The sequence below is a fragment of the Lethenteron reissneri genome, unplaced genomic scaffold, assembly GCF_015708825.2.
Source record: "Lethenteron reissneri isolate LAM-NWPU_2019-01 unplaced genomic scaffold, ASM1570882v1 scaffold_1638, whole genome shotgun sequence".
Taxonomy (NCBI): Eukaryota; Metazoa; Chordata; class Hyperoartia; order Petromyzontiformes; family Petromyzontidae; genus Lethenteron; species Lethenteron reissneri.
Window position 1 is genome coordinate 2,181,860 of NW_026891375.1, and position 20,436 is coordinate 2,202,295.

Sequence of the window (20,436 nt, forward strand, 5' to 3'; positions counted from 1 at the left end):
TAACATCATGCTAATCTCTCACATTAACATCATGCTAATCCCTCACATTAACGTCGTGCTAATTTCTCACATTAACATCATGCTAATCTCTCACATTAACATCATGCTAATCTCTCACATTAACAACATGCTAATCTCTCACATTAACATCATGCTAATCTCTCACATTAACATCACGCTAATCTCTCACATTAACATCATGCTAATCTCTCACATTAACATCATGCTAATCTCTCACATTAACATCATGCTAATCTCTCACATTAACATCACGCTAATCTCTCACATTAACATCACGCTAATCTCTCACATTAACATCATGCTAATTTCTCACATTAACATCATGCTAATCTCTCACATTACCATCATGCTAATCTCTCACATTAACATCATGCTAATCTCTCACATTACCATCATGCTAATTTCTCACATTAACATCATGCTAATCTCTCACATTACCATCATGCTAATTTCTCACATTAACATCATGCTAATCTCTCACATTAACATCATGCTAATCTCTCACATTAACATCATGCTAATCTCTCACATTAACATCATGCTAATCTCTCACATTAACATCACGCTAATCTCTCACATTAACATCACGCTAATCTCTCACATTAACATGACGCTAATCTCTCACATTAACATCACGCTAATCTCTCACATTAACATCATGCTAATCTCTCACATTAACATCATGCTAATCTCTCACATTACCATCATGCTAATCTCTCACATTACTATCATGCTAATCTCTCACATTAACATCATGCTAATCCCTCACATTAACATCATGCTAATCTCTCACATTAACATCATGCTAATATCTCACATTAACATCATGCTATTTTTTCACGTTAACATCATGCTAATCTCTCCCATTAACATCATGCTAATCTCTCACATTACCATCATGCTAATTTCTCACATTAACATCATGCTAATCTCTCACATTAACATCATGCTAATCTCTCACATTAACATCATGCTAATCCCTCACATTAACATCATGCTAATTTCTCACGTTGACATTATGCTATTTTTTCACATTAACATCATGCTAATCTCTCACATTAACATCACGCTAATTTCTCACATTAACATCATGCTAATCTCTCACATTAACATCACGCTAATATCTCACATTAACATCATGCTAATCTCTCACATTAACATCATGCTAATCTCTCACATTAACATCATGCTAATCTCTCACACTAACATCATGCTAATCTCTCACATTAACATCATGCTAATCTCTCACATTAACATCATGCTAATCTCTCACATTAACATCATGCTAATCTCTCACATTAACATCATGCTAATCTCTCACATTAACATAGCCACTTCCGTGCACTCTAATTTCTCACATTAACATCATGCTAATCTCTCACATTAACATCATGCTAATCTCTCACATTAACATAGCCACTTCCGTGCACTCTAATTTCTCACATTAACATCATGCTAATCTCTCACATTAACATCATGCTAATCTCTCACATTAACATCATGCTAATCTCTCACATTAACATCATGCTAATCTCTCACATTAACATCATGCTAATCTCTCACATTAACATCATGCTAATCTCTCACATTAACATCATGCTAATCTCTCACATTAACATCACGCTAATCTCTCACATTAACATCACGCTAATCTCTCACATTAACATCATGCTAATCTCTCACATTAACATCACGCTAATCTCTCACATTAACATCATGCTAATCTCTCACATTAACATAGCCACTTCCGTGCACTCTAATCTCTCACATTAACATCACACAAATTTTTCACATTAGCATCACTAGCCCCGGCCACTTCTTGATGACCCTTGGGCTACACCCGTTTCAAACCTTTTTAGAACAGTCTGCCTGAGCAGCAGACCATGCTTTCCCACCTGATGACGGACGCTTTTGTGTTGCGCTCGAAACGTCGTGATTTATTTATACCTACGTGACTTTACCGCAAGAACCAAAGAGTAATCACACAATGGTTTTATTGTACTCATCTTCTTGGTTCTTTCGGTAAAGTCACGTAGAAGGGAAGTAATAAAATAATAAAAATAAAATATAATAAAATAAAATAATTCTCACGACGTTTCGGCTACAACGCAAGCAGCCGTCTTCAGGTGAGAATTATTTTATTTTATTATGTTTTATTTTTATTATTTTATTACTTCCCTTCTACGTGACTTTACCGAAAAAACCAAGAAGATGAATCCCTGCAGTCACGAAAGCTTTAAATCGGTTTTATTGTAGTTTAGTCTATGGGTCTCTATGTATCTCTGTGGGTCTCGTTGTGTCTCTGTGCGTCTGCACGTGTCTCTGTGTGTTTTTGGCTACCGCTATAAATGTCCAAGTGACGATGATGATGATGAGTGTAGCAACTCAATCTAATATAATTGTACTCATTGTTATTTTTTCGGTAAAGTCACGTATGTAGAAATAAAAGAAAATTTAAATGATTAAAAGTAAATTATATCAAAATAAAATTTTATTTGTTAAAATTAAATTATTTAAATTAAATGTAATTCATTTAAAATTTAAATAAATAAAATCAAATTATTTTATTTAAATTTAATTTATTAAAATGTTCTTTTCTTTCTACATACGTTACTTTACCGGAAAAAAACCCAATGAGTATAATTTCTGCAGTCACGAAATCTTCAATTCTAGATTAATATATTTGTAGTTTAGTCTGTGAGTCTCTATGTGTCTCTGCGGGTCTGTATTCATCTTGGGTCATTTCTGTGGGTCTCCATGCGTCTCTATTGGTCTGCGCGTGCCTCTACGTGTTTGGAAAGTATGTGGCTACCGCTATGAATGTCCACATGATGATGGTGATGATGATAAGCCGACATTTGGTTGAGTTGTTATGGGCAGGGTCGCTTTTGAGCTACGTAGCAGTTCACTACCTGGTCAAATGGAATTTTTAAAAGTTTTTGTTTCTACTGGTAGGAACCTCCTGGTTACACCAGGCCACAGGGGATTATTGTGTCCGTCCGTCCGTCGTGCAGGGAGGGGCTGGGTGGGGAGGGGCTGGGTGGGGAGGGTGGGGCTGGGGCAGGGTGGGGAGGGTGGGAAGGGTGGGGCTGGGTGGGGGGTGGGGAGGGGCTGGGTGGGGAGGGTGGGGCTGGGGCAGGGTGGGGAGGGTGGGAAGGGTGGGGCTGGGTGGGGGGTGGGGAGGGGCTGGGTGGGGCTGGGTGGGGGGTGGGAGGGGTGGGGCTGGGTGGGGAGGGGCTGGTCACCCCGTGGTGCCCTTATAAAACTCAACGTTTCACCTACTCACGCCGGCTTGTGCCCGCCCTCACAGTCGGGCATATTTGCGGAATACACGACGCCGCCGTTGACCCTGCAGGCCATTGACCGAGCAACCCAACGTCCCTACCAGCTCCCTCCGCAGGAGAATGTGTTTAATTTGGACAATTGCAGAGAACCCTACAGAGCCTCCTTCCCTTCCCTGTTCACTTCTTCTCTTCCACTGCCTTCACCCTCTATCGTTCCTACCCCCCCCCGCCTGCCTCTAACCCACTCTCGGTTCCCCAATCCTCCTCCTACTCCGATCTCTAATTCCCAACCCACGAGAGAAGGGAATGGGAGGTTAGACTCTCCCCCCGCTCGCTTTCCTCATTTCGCTTTCTCTGTTGCTTCATCTTCACGGGACCTCCTTTGCCAGTAACAAAATACGAGAAAAGATTTTCCCCCTTTTTTCTGGCAACAGAACAGCTGCGTTGCGATGTCAGAACACCAAAGTGTGAAACCTTTTACAAGGAATCGTGGCTGCGTTAACCACAACACTTGTGGTCAGAATGCAAACTAAAAACACGCTCTGATCCTTGATGGCTTCATCTCTTCCACTACCTCCACCTTCTGCCGTTTCTCTCCCCCCACCTCTAACCGACTCTCAGTTCCCCAATCCTCTTCCTCCTCCGACCACTAATTCCCAACCCACGAGAGAAGGGAATGGGAAGTTAGACTCTCCCCCCGCTCGCTTTCCTCATTTCGCTCTGCCCTCAGATCCTCTATTGCTTCATCTCTTCCACTACCTCCACCTTCTGCCGTTTCTCTCCCCTCCCCTCTAACCCACTCTCGGTTCCCCAATCCTCTTCCTCCTCCGATCTCTAATTGCCAACCCACGAGAGAGGGGAATGGGAGGTTAGACTCTCCCCCCACTCGCTTTCCTCATTTCGCCTTTCTATGGCTTCTTGTCTACCACTGCCTCCACCTTCTGCCGTTTCCTCCCCTCCACCCCCGCCGGCCTCTAACCCACTCCCGGTTCCCCCCCGGCCCTTTTCCTCCTCCGACCCGGCTCCCACATCTCGCTCCCCTCTACGTGCACCTAACCACGTCCCTCACCCCCCCCCCTCACCGCCAGCCTTCCGCTGTGTTCCTCAATCAGTTCGAGCATGCGGGCCACCAGGCCTCTGCCCCCCACATCCGCATCGAGCCTGTCCGTCACCCCCCCACCACCCCACCCACCCCTTCATTCACCGTAACGCGCCACCTTTTAAAATCCTTTATATTAAGTTTGCTTGCTTGCTTGCGCGCTTACGACGGTGCAAATCTTTCGGTCGTTTTTTATTTAAATCCTTTAAATTAAATATTTAATTACCAATTGCTTAATGGTGGCAGCCATTCATCTGACCCATAGGTGGCAGCCATCTCAAGCCAGAGGACGAGAGGACTCTAGCCGCCACGCATATAAAGGATTTATAGTGAAAAACTTTGTTTTTACGGGTTAGTTTTTTTAATCCTTTATATTAAGTTCACTTGCTTGCGCGCTTACGACCGTGCAAATCTTTCGGTCGTTTTTTAACCCACTTCCCGTGATCCAATCGAGCTGACATTTTGCTACACAGACTCGTTGTGCGTGACAATTAATATTCGTGAAATTTTTTCCCCAAAATTTTACACTTTTTAGGAAAAAAATAAATGATATTTAATTACCAATTGCTTAATGGTGGCAGGCATTCATCTGACCCATAGGTGGCAGCCATCTCAAGCCAGAGGACGAGAGGACTCTAGCCGCCACGCATCTAAAGGATTTATAGTGAAAAACTTTGTTTTTACGGGTTAATTTTTTGTCACGCACAACGAGTCTGTGTGCAAAATGTCAGCTCGATTGGATCACGGGAAGTGGGTTAAAAAACGACCGAAAGATTTGCACGGTCGTAAGCGCGCAAGCAAGCAAGTGAACTTAATATAAAGGATTTAAAAATAAAATAAAATAAAAAATAAAAAATATAAATAAATCACGACGTTTCGATTGTAACACAAGCAATCATCACACCTGATGAAGATTTTTTTTATTTTTCATTTTATTTTTTCATCTTCGTGACTTTACCGAAAGAACCAAAGACCCTTGCAGTGACAAAAACTTCAACTCTGGAGTGAAGAATGCGGTCGAAGCAATCTGGGGCAGTTGGAAGATGCGTACTGGGAGGATACGTTCTCCCGGAGGAAATGTAGTCGTGGACGGGGCGAATAGCGGGGAATGAAGGTCGTGGTTTGAACTAAACTGTGAAAGTTTTTCCTAATTTCTCTCATCATCATCATGGTGGCTAGGAGATGTCGACTACCTCGCCTGGTATACAGGAGGTCGTGGGTTCGATCCCAGCCCTGATGCCTGCTGCTGTGTATTTGGAGTTTGCGTGTCTCTCTCATCATCATCCTCACGGTGGCTAGGAGATGTCAACTACCTCGCCTGGTACACAGGAGGTCGTGGGTTCGATCCCGCCCTGATGCCCGCTGCTGTATATTTGGAGTTTGCGTGTCTCTCTCATCATCATAATCAGGGTGGCTAGGAGATGTCAACTACCTCGCCTGGTATACAGGAGGTCGTGGGTTCGATCTCGGCCCTGATGCCCGCTGTCCTGTGTATTTGGAGTTTGTGTGTCTCTCTCATCATCATCACGGTGGCTAGGAGATGTCAACTACCTCGCCTGGTATACAGGAGTTCGTGGGTTCGATCTCGCTGCTGTGTATTTTGAGTTTGCGTGTCTCTCTCATCATCATCATCATCACGGTGGCTCGGAGATGTTGACTACTTCGCCTGGTATACAGGAGGTCGTGGGTTCGATCTCGCTGCTGTGTACTTGGAGTTTGCGTGTCTCTCTCATCATCACCACGGTGGCTAGGAGATGTTGACTACTTCGCCTGGTATACAGGAGGTCGTGGGTTCGATCTCGCGGCTGTGTATTTGGAGTTTGCGTGTCTCTCTCATCATCATCATCATCACGGTGGCTCGGAGATGTTGACTACTTCGCCTGGTATACAGGAGGTCGTGGGTTCGATCTCGCTGCTGTGTATTTGGAGTTTGCGTGTCTCTCTCATCATCACCACGGTGGCTAGGAGATGTTGACTACTTCGCCTGGTACACAGGAGGTCGTGGGTTCGATCTCGCTGCTGTGTATTTGGAGTTTGCGTGTCTCTCTCATCATCATCACGGTGGCTAGGAGATGTCAACTACCTCGCCTGGTATACAGGAGTTCGTGGGTTCGATGTCGCTGCTGTGTATTTGGAGTTTGCGTGTCTCTCTCATCATCATCACGGTGGCTCGGAGATGTTGACTACTTCGCCTGGTATACAGGAGGTCGTGGGTTCGATCTCGCTGCTGTGTATTTGGAGTTTGCGTGTCTCTCTCATCATCACCACGGTGGCTAGGAGATGTTGACTACTTCGCCTGGTACACAGGAGGTCGTGGGTTCGATCTCGCTGCTGTGTATTTGGAGTTTGCGTGTCATGTGCATTTTTCTCCGGGTCCTCCGCTCTATCCCGGCCACATTTAGAATCAACGTCACGCCTTTACTGCTATTACATTTCCACGTGATGATCGCTCAGCCGCTGTCATTCGCGATGGCAAAAGGGCTACTTAGATAGTCAGCTCAGGGGGCACTTGCAACACCTGGTAGAGTAAAAAATAAGTTTTAGCTAATTGCAGGGCAGTCAGTGTGCAACGTGGGGTACTGTGCGAGAGGGCGTGTGTGGGTGTGCGTACGTGTGCGCGTGTGTGTGTGCGCGTGTGCGCGTGTGTGTGCGTGTGTGTGTGTGCGCGTGTGTGTGCGTGTGTGCGCGTGTGTCCGCGTGCGTGTGTGCGTGCGTGTGTGCGCGTGCGTGTGTGCGCGTGCGTGTGTGCGTGTGTGTCCGCGTGTGCGTGTGTGCGTGTGTGTGTGTGCGTGCGTGTGTGCGCGTGTGTGTGTGCGTGTGTGCACGTGTGTGTGCGTGTGTGCGCGTGTGTGCGCGTGTGTGTGTGTGCGTGTGTGTGTGCGCGTGCGTGTGTGCGCGTGTGTGTGTGCGCGTGCGTGTGTGCGCGTGTGTGTGTGCGTGTGTGCACGTGTGTGTGCGTGTGTGCGCGTGTGTGTGTGTCCGCGTGCGTGTGTGCGTGCGTGTGTGCGCGTGCGTGTGTGCGCGTGCGTGTGTGCGTGTGTGTCCGCGTGTGTGTGTGTGCGTGTGTGTGTGTGTGTCCGCGTGTGTGTGTGTGCGTGTGCGCGTGTGTGTGTGCGTGTGTGCGCGTGTGTGTGTATGCGTGTGAGCGTGCGTGTGAGCGCGTGTGTGTGTGTGCGCATGTGTGTGTGTATGCGTGTCCGCGTGCGTGTGTCCGCGTGCGTGTGTCCGCGTGCGTGTGCACGTGTGTGTGTGCGTGTGCTCGTGCGTGTGAGCGTGCGTGTGCACGTGTGTGTGTGTGTGTATGCGTGCGTGTGTGCGCATGTGTGTGCGCTTGTGGGGAGCGGTAGCGTAGCGGTTAGCGCTACACTGCCGCTACGAACTCTATGACCCATGGCACCATCTGGGTCTGTCACGTGACCCTCCTCCTCCCGTCAGCGGGGACCCTTCGACGCTTCACGTGGCAGCCTCAAGGTGCACCTAGCTTGGCACAGGCGCCGTGGTGACGTCACCGTCGCTGGTATTGAGTGAGTGAGTGTGTCGGGGTTCGATTCCCGCTCACGGCCAACACCACCGGTGACGATTATCTGAGCCGGTCCTGGGCCTCCCCTAGGTCAACTCAGCCTCAAATGAGTTACCTTGTGCGGTGTGTAAACATCGCCACCGGGGAGGCAGATTCAGCCGGGCGTGCGTGATGCTGGCCACCCACCCACCCCCTCGTGTGCCACAGTGGTGGTGGGGGGGGGGCTCACGCCAGAACCGGTTTTGAAACCGGTTCGGTGTAGAGCCGCTGGGGAAACCTGCAGCACAAGCCCCGAGAAATGGTAGAGTTATGTAGGCAGCCTTCGACGCTGAAAAGCCACTTGAAGCAGACGCGTTAGCTATCTAAACAAAACCCAAAAATTTCGATGTAAAGCTTCTTTCGTGACTGCAGCATGGATTCATCTTGTTGGTTCTTTCGGTAAAGTTACGTAGAATGGAAATAATAAAATAAAATAAAAAATTTCGATTTAAAGCTTTCGTGACTGCAGCATGGATTCATCTTGTTGGTTCTTTCGGTAAAGTCACGTAGAATGGAAAAAAAATTAAAGATAATAAAATACAATTCTCACGACGTTTCGGCCACAACGCAAGCAGCCGTCCTCAGGTGGAGAACAGCAGCAGGCGTCGTCAGGGTTGGGATCGAACCCACGATCTCCTGCCCACCAGGCGAGGTATACTAATAGGGTTTTTCCCCTTTTTTCTGGCAACAAAAACTGACACCTTTTGCAATGAATCATGCTTACATTAACCACAATACTTGCAGTCAAATGCAAACAAAAAATCAGTACTCTGATAATTTATGCATTGTCTTTGAAACTGATTGGTCCACACCAGAGACAGCTTTCTTTGGAGCCTAGTCTCATACGGTGTTCGACCAGATGACGCCAAAAGGCGCACAGTTCAAAGACAACGCGCCACCAGAGTAATGAGAGCTCGGGGTGAGCAGATACATTATGGGACCTCCTTTGCCAGTAGCAAAATATACTAATAGGGGTTTTCCCTTTTTTCAGGCAACAAAAAGTGACACCTTTTGCCAAGATACCAGGCGAGGTAGTTAACATCTGGCCACCGTGATGCCCTATCGTGGGGGGCAGGTGATGTGGGGGTGCCTTGCCCCCCTGGTGGCTAAAGCTACAAGTTGGGCACCTCCCCCCTCTTGATAACCACCGCGAGATTTGTTTTCAACAACATTGTCAAAAGAACAAAAATTGAAGATGCATTAAATTTAATGTAAAAAAACCCCGCTTTAATATAACGTTCCACGCTTTATTTCAATTTGATTAGAGCGGTGGCATAAACGCTGCTACAGAGAGGGTGCTAACGCAGCTGAAGTAGTGGGTGTGCATGTGTGTGGGCGAGCGAGTGGCTGAGCGAATGTGTGGGTGGGTGTGCGAGTGGGTGAGCGATCGTGTGGGTGGGTGAGTTAGTGGGTGAGTGAGTGAGTCAGCGAGTGTGTGGGTGGGCGGGTTAGTGGGTATTCGAGTGGGTGACCGAGTGTGTGGGTGGGTGAGTGGGCGAGCGAGTGTGTGGGTGGGTGAGTGGGCGAGCGAGTGTGTGGGTGGGTGAGTGTGTGGGTGGGTAGGTGGGCGAGCGAGTGTGTGGGTGGGTGAGTGTGTGAGTGGGTGAGTGTGTAAGTGGGTGGGTGGGTAGGTGGGCGAGCAAGTGTGTCGGTGGGTGAGTGTGTGGGTGGGTAGGTGGGCGAGCGAGTGTGTGGGTGAGTGGGCGAGCGAGTGTGTGGGTGGGTGAGTGTGTGGGTGGGTGAGTGAGTGGGCGAGCGAGTGTGTGGGTGGGTGAGTGTGTGTGTGGGTGGGTGAGTGTGTGGGTGGGTGGGTAGGTGGGCGAGCGAGTGTGTGGGTGGGTGAGTGTGTGAGTAGGTGAGTGTGTGGGAGGGTATGTGGGTGGGTAGGTGGGCGAGCGAGTGTGTGGGTGGGTGAGTGTGTGGGTGGGTGAGTGTGTGAGTAGGTGAGTGTGTGGGAGGGTGAGTATGTGGGTGGGTAGGTGGGCGAGCGAGTGTGTGGGTGGGTGAGTGTCTGGGTGGGTGGGTGGGTTAGTGTGTGGGTGGGTAGGTTGGCGAGCGAGTGTGTGGGTGGGTGAGTGTGTGGGTGGGTAGGTGGGCGAGCGAGTGTGTGGGTGGGTGTGAGTGTGGGTGGGTGTGAGTGTGGGTGGGTGAGTGGGCGAGCGAGCGAGTGTGTGGGTGGGTGAGTGTGTGGGTGAGTGTGTGGGTGGGTAGGTGGGCGAGCGAGTGTGTGGGTGGGTGGGTGTATGGGTGGGTAGGTGGGCGAGCGAGTGTGTGGGTGGGTGAGTGTGTGGGTGGGTGAGTGAGTGGGCGAGCGAGTGTGTGGGTGGGTGAGTGTGTGGGTGGGTGAGTGTGTGGGTGGGTGAGTGTGTGGGTGGGTAGGTGGGCGAGCGAATGTGTGGGTGGGTGAGTGTGTGGGTGGGTGAGTGGGCGAGCGAGTGGGTGGGTGAGTGTGTGGGTGGGTGAGTGTGTGGGTGGGTGAGTGTGTGGGTGGATAGGTGGGCGAGCGTGTGTGTGGGTGGGTGATTGTGTGGGTGGGCGAGTTAGTGGGTGTTCGAGTGGGTGACCGAGTGTTTACGTGGGTAGGTGGGCGAGCGAGTGTGTGGGTGGGTGAGTGTGTGGGTGGGTGAGTGTGTGGGTGGGTAGGTGGGCAAGCGAGTGTGTGGGTGGGTAGGTGGGCGAGCGAGTGTGTGGGTGGGTGTGAGTGTGGGTGGGTGAGTGGGCGAGCGAGCGATCGAGTGTGTGGGTGGGTGAGTGAGTGGGTGGGTGAGTGAGTGGGTGAGTGAGTGGGCGAGCGAGTGTGTGGGTGGGTGAGTGTGTGGGTAAGTGGGCGGGCGAGCGAGTGAGTGGGTGGGTGAGTGTGTGAGTATGTGGGTGAGTAAGTGTGTGGGTGGGTGAGTGTGTGGGTGGGTGAGTGTGTGGGTGGGTAGGTGGGCGAGCGAGTGTGTGGGTGGGTAGGTGGGCGAGCGAGTGTGTGGGTGAGTGGGCGAGCGAGTGTGTGGGTGGGTGAGTGTGTGGGTGGGTGAGTGAGTGGGCGAGCGAGTGTGTGGGTGGGTGAGTGTGTGTGTGGGTGGGTGAGTGTGTGGGTGGGTGGGTAGGTGGGCGAGCGAGTGTGTGGGTGGGTGAGTGTGTGAGTAGGTGAGTGTGTGGGAGGGTATGTGGGTGGGTAGGTGGGCGAGCGAGTGTGTGGGTGGGTGAGTGTGTGGGTGGGTGAGTGTGTGAGTAGGTGAGTGTGTGGGAGGGTGAGTATGTGGGTGGGTGGGTGGGCGAGCGAGTGTGTGGGTGGGTGAGTGTCTGGGTGGGTGGGTGGGTTAGTGTGTGGGTGGGTAGGTTGGCGAGCGAGTGTGTGGGTGGGTGAGTGTGTGGGTGGGTAGGTGGGCGAGCGAGTGTGTGGGTGGGTGTGAGTGTGGGTGGGTGTGAGTGTGGGTGGGTGAGTGGGCGAGCGAGCGAGTGTGTGGGTGGGTGAGTGTGTGGGTGAGTGTGTGGGTGGGTAGGTGGGCGAGCGAGTGTGTGGGTGGGTGGGTGTATGGGTGGGTAGGTGGGCGAGCGAGTGTGTGGGTGGGTGAGTGTGTGGGTGGGTGAGTGAGTGGGCGAGCGAGTGTGTGGGTGGGTGAGTGTGTGGGTGGGTGAGTGTGTGGGTGGGTGAGTGTGTGGGTGGGTAGGTGGGCGAGCGAGTGTGTGGGTGGGTGAGTGTGTGGGTGGGTGAGTGGGCGAGCGAGTGGGTGGGTGAGTGTGTGGGTGGGTGAGTGTGTGGGTGGGTGAGTGTGTGGGTGGATAGGTGGGCGAGCGTGTGTGTGGGTGGGTGATTGTGTGGGTGGGCGAGTTAGTGGGTGTTCGAGTGGGTGACCGAGTGTTTACGTGGGTAGGTGGGCGAGCGAGTGTGTGGGTGGGTGAGTGTGTGGGTGGGTGAGTGTGTGGGTGGGTAGGTGGGCAAGCGAGTGTGTGGGTGGGTAGGTGGGCGAGCGAGTGTGTGGGTGGGTAGGTGGGCGAGCGAGTGTGTGGGTGGGTGTGAGTGTGGGTGGGTGAGTGGGCGAGCGAGCGATCGAGTGTGTGGGTGGGTGAGTGAGTGGGTGGGTGAGTGAGTGGGTGAGTGAGTGGGCGAGCGAGTGTGTGGGTGGGTGAGTGTGTGGGTAAGTGGGCGGGCGAGCGAGTGAGTGGGTGGGTGAGTGTGTGAGTATGTGGGTGAGTAAGTGTGTGGGTGGGTGAGTGTGTGGGTGGGTGAGTGTGTGGGTGGGTAGGTGGGCGAGCGAGTGTGTGGGTGGGTAGGTGGGCGAGCGAGTGTGTGGGTGGGTAGGTGGGCGAGCGAGTGTGTGGGTGGGTGTGAGTGTGGGTGGGTGAGTGAGTGGGCGAGCGAGCGATCGAGTGTGTGGGTGGGTGAGTGAGTGGGTGAGTGAGTGGGCGAGCGAGTGTGTGGGTGGGCGAGTGTGTGGGTAAGTGGGCGGGCGAGCGAGTGAGTGGGTGGGTGAGTGTGTGAGTGTGTGGGTGAGTAAGTGTGTGGGTGGGTGTGAGTGTGCGAGCGAGTGGACGAGCGACATGGTGCCGAGTCAGCGACCTCCGGTCTGGATCCCAAGCGCAGCGTGCTGACCATTGCATCGTCGCTGTGATGTTATTGTTATTCCTACCTCCTCCTGATTTCCCCCCCTCTTCCCCTGAAAAAAAATCTCTCATTTCCTCACGCGGCGGCCGTGTCCTCAGAATGATCTGCTCGGTCAGCAGTCGCTGCGTACGCGTGGGTGATCTACTGCCCAAGCCAGCCCCCACGCACGCCGAGTCAGAGACAAAGAACCTCACCACCGTGTGAACTGTAACAGACTGTTGGGGCAAGTGCTGTTAGCGAGCAGCGCCTATGAAGGCTACGGGGACTGTGGCTCACGAGGGGGTGGGTGACCAACACCACGCCCGTGTCGCCTTTGTGTCCTACCGGTGGCGATGTTTACACACCGCACCAGGTACTCGTTTGAGGCCGAGTGGACCTAGGGGAGGGCCAAGACCGGTTCAGATAAATCGTCGCCGGTGTTGGCCGTGAGCGGGAATCGAACCCGGGTCGTTAGGTTTGTAGCGCAGCGTGCTGACTGCTACACTACCGCTCCCCACACACACACACAGACGCACACAGACACACTCATATCCACACCCTCACACTCACACACTCACACCCACACACCCACACCCACACACGCACACAAACTCACATCCACACACTCACATACACAAACTCACACCCACACACCCACAAACTCACACCCACACACCCACAAACTCACACTCACATAAAATCACACCCACACACTCACATACACAAACTCACACCCACACACACTCACATACACAAACTCACATCCACACACTCACCATACGCAAACTCACACCGATACAGAACCACTCACACACACACAGTCACCCACACACATACACAATCACCCACGCACATACACACACACACACCTAAACTCACATCCACACAGAGCCACTCACACACTCACATCCACACCCTCACATCTACCCACTCCCAAACACAAACTCACACCCACACAGAACCACTCACACAGACCTACACACACACAGACCCACACACACACAGACCCACACACAGACCTACACACACACACACATACCTACACACACACACAGACCTACACACACACAGACCTACACACACACAGATCCACAAACACACAGACATCGACAGACACACAGACCCACACACACAAATCCACACACACAGATCCACACACACAGACGTCCACATACACACAGACCTACACACACACACACAGACCTACACACACACACAGATCCACACACACAGACGTCCACACACACACAGACCTACACACACACACACAGACGTCCACACACACACACAGACGTCCACACACACACAGACCCACACACAGACCTACACACACACACAGACACACACACAGATCTACACACACAGAGACCTACACACACACAGACCTACACACACACACAGATCCACACACACACACACAGACCTACACACACACACACAGACCTACACACTCACAGACCTACACACACACAGACCTACACACACACAGATCCACAAACACACAGACATCGACAGACACACAGACCCACACACACATCCACACACACAGATCCACACACACAGACGTCCACACACACACAGACCTACACACACACACAGACCTACACACACACACACACAGACCTACACACACACAGATCCACACACACACACAGACCTACACACACACAGATCCACACACACACACAGATCCACACACACACAGACACACACACAGATCCACACACACACAGACCTACACACACACAGATCCACCTACACACACACAGACCTACACATGCACCCACCCACTCACACACGTGGCATCAAACGCTCACTTTCTCTTCTCCCTCTCGGCCAGATTCGGTTCACATTGTTTCAGGTTCAGTTCAAATAAAAAAAGAGGCTGGGGGGGGGGGTCAAATGGGGGGGGGGGGGGAGGTTGGCAGGGGGGGGGGGGCTGTGGGTGGGGAGGGGGTGAGATCCTTTTCCAGAGGACGCCACGGGGTTTATTTTACGGTGGGACTCTGTCTCTGTCTCTCTGATGATGATAACAACAATAATACGCCGCCTGTGGTGGATTTGGAAGGAAAATCTGAACAAATGCCCAGGGTACCCAATGCCAGCCCAGCAGGGAAGGCCCCCAGCTGGGAAGGCCTGAGACAATAGTAACGCCGGAGTGGGGGGGTGGGGGTTGTTCGCGTGGTGTTATTGCATCGCAGGGGGGAGCTGCAGAGAGAGACACGGAGAGAATGAGAGAGACACAGAGAGAGACACACACACACAGGGAGAGAGATAGAGAGACACAGGGAGAGAGACAGAGAGAGAGAGAGAGAGACATACAGGGAGAGAGACACACAGGGAGAGAGACATACACAGGGAGAGAGACAGAGAGACAGAGAGACACACAGGGAGAGAGACAGACATACACAGGGAGAGAGACACACACAGGGAGAGAGAGACACAGAGACACAGGGAGAGAGAGACACACACACAGGGAGAGAGAGACAGAGAGACATGCACAGGGAGAAAATCAGAGAGAGAGACAGGGAGAGAGAGACACACACACAGGGAGAGAGACAGACAGAGATACGCACACAGGGTGAGAGACACACGGAGGGAGAGAGAGAGAGAGACAGAGAGAGACAGAGAGAGACACAGGGAAAGACACTGAGAGACAGAAAAATAGACAGCGATATGCACAGAGAGGCATTGAGAGAGACACACACAGTGAGAGAGACCGTGAGAGAGAGAGACACCGTGAGATAGACAGAGAGACAGTGAGATAGACAGAGATACACACACACACACACACGGTGAGAGACAAGGGGAGAGAGATAGCGATAAAGCAGACACAGTTAGATACAGAGAGAGAGAGCGAAACCAACACGGTGAGACACGCAGAGACACCGTGAGAGAGACAGAGAGAGAGACACACACTGGGAGACACCACAAGGCGAGAGAGAGACAGCAAACACATTGTCCTGCGGAGGGAGCTGGTAGGAACGTTGGTTGCTCGGTCAATGGCCTGCAGGGTCAACGGCGGCGTGGTGTATTCCGCAAATATGCCCGACTGTGAGGGCGGGCACAAGCCGGTGTGAGTAGGTGAAACGTTGAGTTTTATAAGGGCACCACGGGGTGACCAGCCCCTCCCCCAACCCAACCCCGCCCCACCCACCCCACCCAGCCCCTCCCCACCCAGCCCCTCCCCACCATTCCCTCCCCACACAGCCCCTCCCTCCCCACCCAGCCCCTCCCTGCACAACGGACAGACACAATAATCCCCTGTGGGCTGGTGTAACCAGGAGGTTCTTACCAGTATAAAGCAGACAGGTAGCTTCACTCTCTCGTAGTTTAGTTGACTGTCCTTCCTCCGCACCTCTGATTAGCACGGTCGGCTACGTACGGTGCGAAAGATGTTCGATATACATGTGCAACAACACGCTTGTGCCAGGCCAAGTGCACCTTGAGGCCACGTGAAGTGTCGAACGCCCGCTGGCAGGAGGTCACGAGGCAGACCCAGCAGGTACCACGGGTCGACTGACTGAGATGACCGAGATGACTGGCTGATGCACCACCTGTGCCCCCTACTGTACCAACTTGCTGTGCTTTAGCCACCCGGCGCTCCGCTCGTTGTTGTGAGCGTCGCTCCTCCGCCCTCTGTTGTTGTTGGAGGGCGACTGCCTCCAACTGCCCAGTAGCGTCCTTCACGAGCCTCCTCCACTGAGGCCGATCTTGACACCGCTGGTACCAGTCATCGGCAAGTCCACTCAGCTCCACGTCCTCCCGTACCACATCACTCCATCTCTTCTCTAGCCCGTGCCGCACACGTATCTAGTCTGATGGCGTGAGGGCAGTAGCTCCATCCGTCTGTCTGTAACGTGGGGTCACGATATCTACCGTCAAGGTTTTCCATAGTAAACGTCGAGTCTGCGTGCGTCTGTGAGTAGTGTGGGGTGCCAGGGTGGCGAGGAGATGTTGACTACCTCGCCTGGTATACAGGAGGTCGTGGGTTCGATCCCGACCCTGATGACGCCTGCTGCTGTATATCTGGAGTCTGCGTCTCTCTCTCATCATCAAGGTGCCTAGGAGATGTTGACTACCTCGCCTGGTATGCAGGAGGTCGTGGGTTCGATCCCAGCCCTGATGACGTCTGTTGTATATTTGGAGATTGTGTGTCTCTCTCTCATCATCATCATCAAGGTGGCTGTGAGATGTTAACTACTTCGCCTGGTATACAGGAGGTCGTGGGTTCGATCCCCACACTGATGATGCCTGCTGTATATTTGGAGTTTGCGTGTCTCTCTCATCATCATACTCACGGTAGCTAGGATATGTTGACTACTTCGCCTGGTATGCAGGAGGTCGTGGGTTCTATCCCAGCCCTGATGATGCCTGCTGCTGTAGATTTGGAGTTTGCGTCTGTCTCTCATCATCATCACGGTGGCTAGGAGATGTTAACTACCTCGCCTGGTATACAGGAGGTCGTGGGTTCGATCCCGATCCCGACCCTGACGATGCCTGTTGTATATTTGGAGTCTGCGTGTCTCTCTCATCATCATGATCACGGTGCCTAGGAGATGTTGACTACCTCGCCTGGTTATAACAATAAAAAATTAAACTATTCCAGCAAGGAAGTAATATGACTTTTCAAATCGCAGCCCTTTGTGATTTGCTATCGCATTGTTTCAAATTGCGATTTTTGACGATTTGGCGTCGTGAAGACGCGACGCCAACCGACAGCCTCCCGGTGCGCCCCTGCAAAGCCTCAATAAACGGAGACCGTTGGGACAGGCCGCCGATCGATGGCGGCCGCCTATTTGTGCGGGCGGTGTCAACGGCACGCGCATGGCGCCCGCACGCCCGGCCGCCTTCGCCTCCCAACGTAGAGGAACACGCGGATCTCAAACCCGCGCCCTGCCCCTGTGTCCTCACAGGCCGTGGACGAGATGATGTACTTTGTGCGGCGACGGTGCGACACCGATGCCGGCGTCGGTGCGGACGGCGCCGCTACCGATGCTGCTGCTCCCACCGCTGACGATTCCGCAAGCGCCGCTGCTACTGCTGCTGGCGCTGATCCTGCTGCCGATACTCTCGGCGGCACGGCTGCTGCTGCTGCTGCTGGGGCTACCAGCGCTGCTGCCGCTGCTGATACTGCAGCCGCTGCTGCTGGCGGTGCCATTCATAGCGGCGTTACCACCGCCGATGCCGACGCCGCCGATACCGCCGATACCGCCGACACCGCCGATACCGCTGATACCGCTGATACCGCCGCCGCCGGCGTCGCCGCTGACTGGGCGAGCGCCGAGCGTCTGCTGCGTAGCGGCGCGGTGCTGGTGGGCACGGTGAGGGGCGGCCACCTGGAGGCCCTCTTGCGGGCCATGGGCGGCATCTTCGTGCCCTCGCTGCTGCACAACGCCGGCTGGCCAGAGGGCATCCGCAACGACTTCCGTGGGCATGTGCACCGTTTCATGGCCACGCTCACGGGTGAGGGGCGGTCGGTTGGTTGGCGGGTGGGAGGGGCAGTTGGTGAGAGGGGCAGTTGGTGGGAGGGGCAGTTGGTGGGAGGAGCGGTTGGTGGGAGGGGCGGTTGGTGAGAGAGGACAGTTGGTGAGAGTGACAGTTGGTGAGAGTGACAGTTGGTGAGAGGGGCGGTTGGTGAGAGTGGCAGTTGGTGAGAGGGGGCAGTTGGTGAGAGTGACAATTGGTGGGAGGGGCAGTTGGTGAGGGGGGCGGTTGGTGAGAGTGGCAGTTGGTGGGAGGGGCAGTTGGTGAGGGGGGCAGTTGGTGAGAGGGGCAGTTGGTGGGAGGGGCAGTTGGTGAGAGGGGTGGTTGGTGGGAGGGGCAGTTGGTGAGAGGGGCAGTTGGTGGGAGGGGCAGTTGGTGAGGGGGGCAGTTGGTGAGAGGGGCAGTTGGTGGAAGGGGCAGTTGGTGGGAGGGGCGGTTGGTGGGAGGGGCAGTTGGTGGGGGTGGCAGTTGGTGGGAGTGGCAGTTGGTGGGAGTGGCAGTTGGTGGGAGGGGCAGTTGGTGGGAGGGGCAGTTGGTGGGAGGGGCGGTTGGTGGGAGTGGCAGTTGGTGAGAGGGGCAGTTGGTGGGAGGGGCAGTTGGTGAGAGGGGCAGTTGGTGAGGGGGACAGTTGGCGGGAGGGGCAGTTGGTGGGAGGGGCGGTTGGTGAGGGGGCAGTTGGTGGGAGGGGCAGTTGGTGGGGGGGCAGTTGGTGAGAGGGGCGGTTGGTGAGAGTGGCAGTTGGTGGGAGGGGCGGTTGGTGAGAGGGGCAGTTGGTGAGAGGGGCGGTTGGTGAGAGGGGCAGTTGGTGGGAGGGGCAGTTGGTGGGAGGGGCGGTTGGTGAGAGTGACAGTTGGTGAGAGGGGCAGTTGGTGGGAGGGGCAGTTGGTGAGAGGGGCAGTTGGTGAGGGGGACAGTTGGCGGGAGGGGCAGTTGGTGGGAGGGGCGGTTGGTGAGGGGGCAATTGGTGAGGGGGGCGGTTGGTGAGAGTGGCAGTTGGTGGGAGAGGCGGTTGGTGAGAGGGGCAGTTGGTGAGGGGGGCGGTTAGTGGGAGGGGTGGTTGGTGGGAGGGGCAGTTGGTGAGGGGGGCAGTTGGTGAAGGGGCAGTCGGTGGGAGTGGGCAGTCGGTGGGAGGCTTCAGCCACAGTTGAGCACCTGGCGTGATGGCTACTGTCGTGCTTTGCCCTCCTGTCCTTGTTGTTGTGCTGTTCGCTGTTGTAACTCTCTGACCTCGATGGCTTCCGCGGCCGTCTGGAACGCTCTTCCTTCCGATGTTACATACAAAAAACCGGAGGACCCGGAAAAAAATTCACGCGACCACGGGGAGAGCGAGAGAGAGAGAGACACCGCAGACTCCAAATCTACAGCAGCAGGCATCGTCAGGGTCAGGATTTAACCCACGACCTCCTGTACACCAGGCGAGGTAGTCAACATCTCCTAGTCACCGTGATGATGACAGGCGAGAGAAAGACGCAAACTCCAAATCTACAGCAGAAGGCATCGTCAGGGTCGGCATCGAACCCACCACCTCCTGTATACCAGGCGAGGTAGTTAACATCTCTCCTAACCCCCACGGGGGGACCTTTGTGTGTTTCGTCCGCCCAGACACGCGGCACAAGCTGGAGGGACACACGGTGCTCTACATCCCGCAGGAGGTCCTGTCCATGGACGCGGAAACAGCCGCGTCGGACAAGGAGTTGGTGGGACGACTCGAGAGTGAGTGACGCGCTCGCTCGCTCGCTCGCTCGCACACGCGGACTGGGGAGACGCGCAGAGAGACAGACGGGGAGAGAGACAGAGAGACGGAGAGAGACAGACGGGGAGAGAGACAGGGAGAGAGACAGAGAGACAGAGAGAGAGACAGAGTGACGGAGAGAGAGACAGACAGATAGAGAGACATACAGACGGAGAGAGAGACAGAGAGATACAGAGAGGGACAGAGAGAGACAGGGAGAGAGACAGAGAGACGGAGAGAGAGACAGACAGAGAGACAGAGAGAGACAGAGAGAGACAGACAGAGAGAGAGACATACAGAGAGACAGACAGACGGGGAGAGAGACAGAGAGAGGGACAGACAGACGGGGAGAGAGACAGAGAGAGAGAAACGGAGAGAGACCGACTTTTTGACTTTTAAACAACTTTTATTGCCGCCAGCAGCAACAGCACTGGAGGCGATTTCAATATGAAATACACAAGGTCACCAGCAACACAAATTAACAAACGCTATGAATCCACGCGCTGTGGCGCTAAAAGCACCACGCACAACACGAAAGAAAAGCCACGTGGTTGTGGTGGTTGTGGTGTTGGTGGTGGTTGTGGTGGTGGTGGTTGTGGTGGTGGTGGTTGTGGTGGTGGTCATCGCGCACGCCACGGTGACGAGCGAGCGCTTCAGAAGGTGAACACCACGAGGTGCCGT

General features: G+C 53.6%; 1 protein-coding gene across 1 annotated transcript in view; it reads left to right on the forward strand.

Moving 5' to 3' along the window:
• Positions 1-19,744, forward strand: part of LOC133362958 (antifreeze protein Maxi-like) — a 196,354-nt gene extending 176,610 nt beyond the window's left edge. The window contains exons 4-5 of the mRNA XM_061581935.1: positions 17,453-18,002; positions 19,626-19,744. Of these exons, the coding sequence (XP_061437919.1) occupies positions 17,453-18,002; positions 19,626-19,744 (669 nt within the window). The remainder of the gene's footprint in view (positions 1-17,452; positions 18,003-19,625) is intronic.
• The last annotated feature ends 692 nt before the right edge of the window (positions 19,745-20,436 follow it).